This window comes from Centruroides sculpturatus, unplaced genomic scaffold (genome assembly GCF_000671375.1).
Source record: "Centruroides sculpturatus isolate CEXI.00-Female unplaced genomic scaffold, Cexi_2.0 scaffold4216, whole genome shotgun sequence".
NCBI lineage: Eukaryota > Metazoa > Arthropoda > Arachnida > Scorpiones > Buthidae > Centruroides > Centruroides sculpturatus.
Genome location: NW_019388313.1, coordinates 2,857 through 7,243, shown reverse-complemented (window position 1 = coordinate 7,243; position 4,387 = coordinate 2,857). Strand labels below are relative to the sequence as shown.

Below are 4,387 nucleotides of genomic sequence, written 5' to 3'. Positions count from 1 at the left end.
CATTTTTGATGCAATGTGTCATATCAATAAAAAATTGTTTATTTGTAATTTAGGATTTTTTTTTAAAATCAATATTATATAACTATTAAAATTTGATTAATTTATATTTATTTAAAATATCGGATTCTAAATTGATACGGATAAAGAGTTATTTCTTAACATATATATATCATTTCTTTGATAAACTGCAATGGTTTTCTCAAGGTTTGTTTACCAGGATATATGTATATTTTTGCCTTTTTCTTTATAATGTTATTGGAAAATAGCATATAAAGAAGGTATTTGACTTGTGCATTCCATATCATAAATTAAATGCATCTAGCTTTTGTACTTTTTAATTCGCTTCAGTAGCTTCTTGAAATGAAAGTCTGCATTTTTATTGATTAAATTTGCAACAACTGACGTCTGTCGGATTTCTGAACTACGGTCCAATTCTTATCGTTGCACGGTTGAAGTTTATTTCCCTTCTTTACTCTTCCTTCGACAGAAAGAGGACCATTATCTACTTCTATTTACAAAAATACCGGAAAGAAATGAGTTCAACTAAAAAGTTGAACTCATTTCTGGTAGATGTAAAGCCGAATTAGACCATAGAATATTCAAGAACTATAGCTTATAACTTATATGTAACTTAAATTAATGTATATAAATTTTCTATAATCTATATATTAAAAATAAAAAAAAAGAAAGAAACTTACTTATATATCTGCATATATATCAGATAAAGCTGGAAATGAAAAATAGACTAGAAATTTACATATTTATTATTCAGTAAAATTTTCTTCACCATCATAAATTAGAAATGGAAATCAAAACATACAATTTCCATTTATAATTTATTTAATAATTTAAATTATAAAAATTTGTTGAGATGTAGTCTAGTAAATAAATCTTTCCCTGTAGGCCTATATTTTAAATGATAAAAAAAAAACAGAAAAAAGAACAGATTCTAAGGTTAAAATATTTGGAATAAAATGCTGAAAAAATAAATAAAAGTTAGATGTTAGCAACAGAACTTATTTAAATTTCATTATTTTTATGTAATTTTTTTTTTCTTCTAAATTTAGTTGACTTGATCAGAACATTTATCGACTGCAATTAAATAAATTTATATTTATTTATATTTAAAATACTTTAGAAAATTACAATTTTAAAGTAAGTTATAGGCATTAGTGATAGTTTACACAAAATATATTTGTTTTAATGTAAAACTTTTGTATATAAATGATAGAAAATCTCTTTTATTTTATTATTTTTTTAAATTTAAATTTGTAGAATTTTTGGCCATTTCGTGGATAAAATTTATTCCGAAAATTTCGTCGTTTCAGCTATAATAGATTTTATCAAAAGCGCATAAACAAACAGAAATTCGAAGCATAATACATTTTTTTTTTTTTTTTTTTCGATAAAACAACATAATAACGTTATAATATACAGTACATTAACACAATTTTGGTAATATTATGTTGTAACTAATCAGATTAATGTTTATGCAGTAAATAAGCTTGATATGATGCAATTCTAACAATAAGAACAACCAAAAAAAACTGATAAAATTACTATTACAGTATTATCATCTCATATTTGAGATAACTGAGTGAAATGATAATTTGATATAATGTTTTGGCCTTTTTATATATTTTTAATCACTTATTCCAAGAAATTTATTTTATAGCAAGCAAAACAAATAATGTTACCTTTATCTCCGATAACTTAATCCTTTTCTCGGGTTCCTTTTCTAGCATACGTTTCAGAAGATCTTTTAGATTATCGCTTACCGCAGGCCTGTATATAATTTTTAAAATATATAACATTTATCGGATCATTTAATAACAAAAACAAATGGCTTACTTGTCGGGAAACTTGAGCGGATCGTTTTTAATTTTATTATACAGATTTAATATGTTATCGTCATGAAAAGGCACTTGGCCATAAACAAAAGAATATAACGTCACTCCCATCTGCCATACATCTAAAGCCTGAGGATCAGAACGAAACATTGTTTTAATTTGGATAATTTAAACAAAATTGTGAAATGTTACCAAACTTTAAAAGCCTACCTTTCCACTGTATGTGTCCAGGTTCTCTGAAATAAAAAAAAATTTTCAAAAGTCAACATATTGATTTTCAAATACTGGATCTATTCATTTATAAAATTAATTTAGGATTAAAGTATTATTGATCACATGATTCCAAAAAAAAAACCAATAGTTCTCCCTATTTAATTAGAAGAAAGGACAGATCTAATTAGCGAGAATAAATTACATTGGATAAAGTTTGTACTTTATTGGAATTATAAACATAGCTCGGAGGGACATTTCGATTATTTATTTGACTTTGTAATATCCAAAACTCTCTCTCCCCAATGTAATTTAATAAATGTATCGATTATTATTTTGGGAGAAGCAACAGTTAAATATTTGTAAATATTAAACAAACCATCACTTCAATTTTAATGCTAATTTTATGAGGTCCTGGAAGATTCTCTCCGACTCTTAGTTAATTTACAAGAAAAAGAAATGCTACCTTTCAGTGCTTCGGGTGCCACGAAGGCGGGTGTCCCGGCAGTGTCCGAGAGCAGGGCGTCCACTCCTTCGAACTGATTACACACGCCAAAATCCGAAATCTGAAAATTCCGTGGCATTACTTTAAAATTTTTAAGAATAACCTATTCCAAAGAAGTGGGGACTACCTGAACTCTACCATTGTCATTCAGGAGAAGATTTGAAGGCTTGATGTCTCTGTGTACTATCTTCTGACAGTGTACTACAGGGACAAAGAAAAAATAAATGAAAGTAAACGCATATTTCTTTTTTCTAACTCTTATGCGTAAACAACACTTACAATATTCTATACCTAAAACCACATCTCTGAAATATTGCCACGCCTGCATCTCCTGTAATGGATTGTCTGTTGGGATTTCTACAACCGGCCTGTCCAAACAAAACAGCGGAACCAATAATTCATAAACATCAAAAGCGTACTTTCGTTGTACCATTAATATACTTACCCCTTTTCTAATAACTCAAACACTGTAAATATTTAAAATAATAATTTAACTCACTTATATTTTAAATTAAAAGCGCATAATGTGGCTATTCTTACCCATGTATAAATTATCCTCATCAGGATCATTTAAAACCTGAAAGTATAATAGATAAGGTAGGGTGAGAATCTACAGTTTAGGGATAAAGTGTTAATAAAATATACCTCTATTAAATTCACAACGTTGGGATGATTCAACTTCTTAAGAATGGCGATTTCTCTGTACACTTGGTCTATGGGATTTGTGATGCTCTTCCTTTTTCCGTCTCTGGGAGGAGGAACGCGACCTTCAGAGAGTTAAAACGTAAATTATTACTTTCACTTTATTACATTCTCCGCCGACATATCGAATAACGTCTTTATCTCGTCCCACTTCACATATTTTATACATATTTATATAAATATATAAAGAGAGAGGAGTTCCCTACACACAAACTCTCTTTTAGAAAGGAGCCTGTGAATATAAACACCGCATTACTACCTAAACAAACTGAATAATCGAGACGTGCGTCACGAGATGGGATTTACATACGGATTAAACACATGCTTTTCTTAGACGGGGGTTTATAAACTTTGTACTCGTCGATAAAGTAAAGAGAAGGACGACGCTTGGCTCCCGTCACTCGCCGTCTCGAACGAGAAAAATAAAAGATTTTTGATGGACGAGTATTTCTGACACCGGGGAGACAATACCCAGTTAAACAATAGCGTCACAATCGACAGAAATTGCCGTTAACGTCACGGAAAATGGAAGGCGAGTGAATTGTAGTGTTATCGAAAGTGTGACCTGTGTTATCGTCAGAGATATGACCCAAAATAATAATAATTTGGATCGTTACTTAGGTGCCCAGTAGAAGGAAATCTCGTGTAATAAATGGGAAACGTAAAAAGCAAAAAAAAAAATCGAATTTTCATTAAAACAAAAATGAGATTTGAATTATAATGGGTTCGAATCCACTCCTTTTCCTCCCTCACGAAAAGTTTAATAAATACAGTAACAATTAGTTATGGTGGAGCTGTCCATAAATGGCGTCCACACTGGAGGGGGAGGTTAAGATAAGTCGGAAAAAATCGGGGGAGGGAGGTTGAGTTTCAGTGGACGTCTTCCCCTCCCCTCGTCTTAACCATTAAATTTTATAGTTTATGCATTTTATTATATTTATTTTAAAATGTCTTGTATATTTCGTTTCTACTTACGGTATTCGTCATTCATAAAGTGACAAGGCTTTAAGGGGATCGAGTTTTGTCGGACGTCCGAAGAGGGGAGAAGAAGTAAAAATTTCAAGAAAAATACGGACGGACAGTCCCTAATATCGTCACAATGCCGGGCTGCAATTTTTAA

General features: G+C 30.3%; 1 protein-coding gene across 1 annotated transcript; it reads right to left on the bottom strand.

Moving 5' to 3' along the window:
* Nucleotides 1–1,584: 1,584 nt before the first annotated feature.
* Nucleotides 1,585–3,551, bottom strand: LOC111616868 (calcium/calmodulin-dependent protein kinase kinase 1-like; the record flags this gene model as incomplete). The annotated part of the gene is made up of 10 exons (XM_023358220.1): nucleotides 1,585–1,785; nucleotides 1,852–1,979; nucleotides 2,061–2,086; nucleotides 2,527–2,626; nucleotides 2,693–2,766; nucleotides 2,845–2,933; nucleotides 3,011–3,032; nucleotides 3,106–3,142; nucleotides 3,211–3,332; nucleotides 3,527–3,551. Coding segments are annotated over 10 exons (744 nt in total), but the record flags the coding sequence as incomplete, so codon positions are not given.
* Between the last annotated feature and the right edge of the window lie 836 nt (nucleotides 3,552–4,387).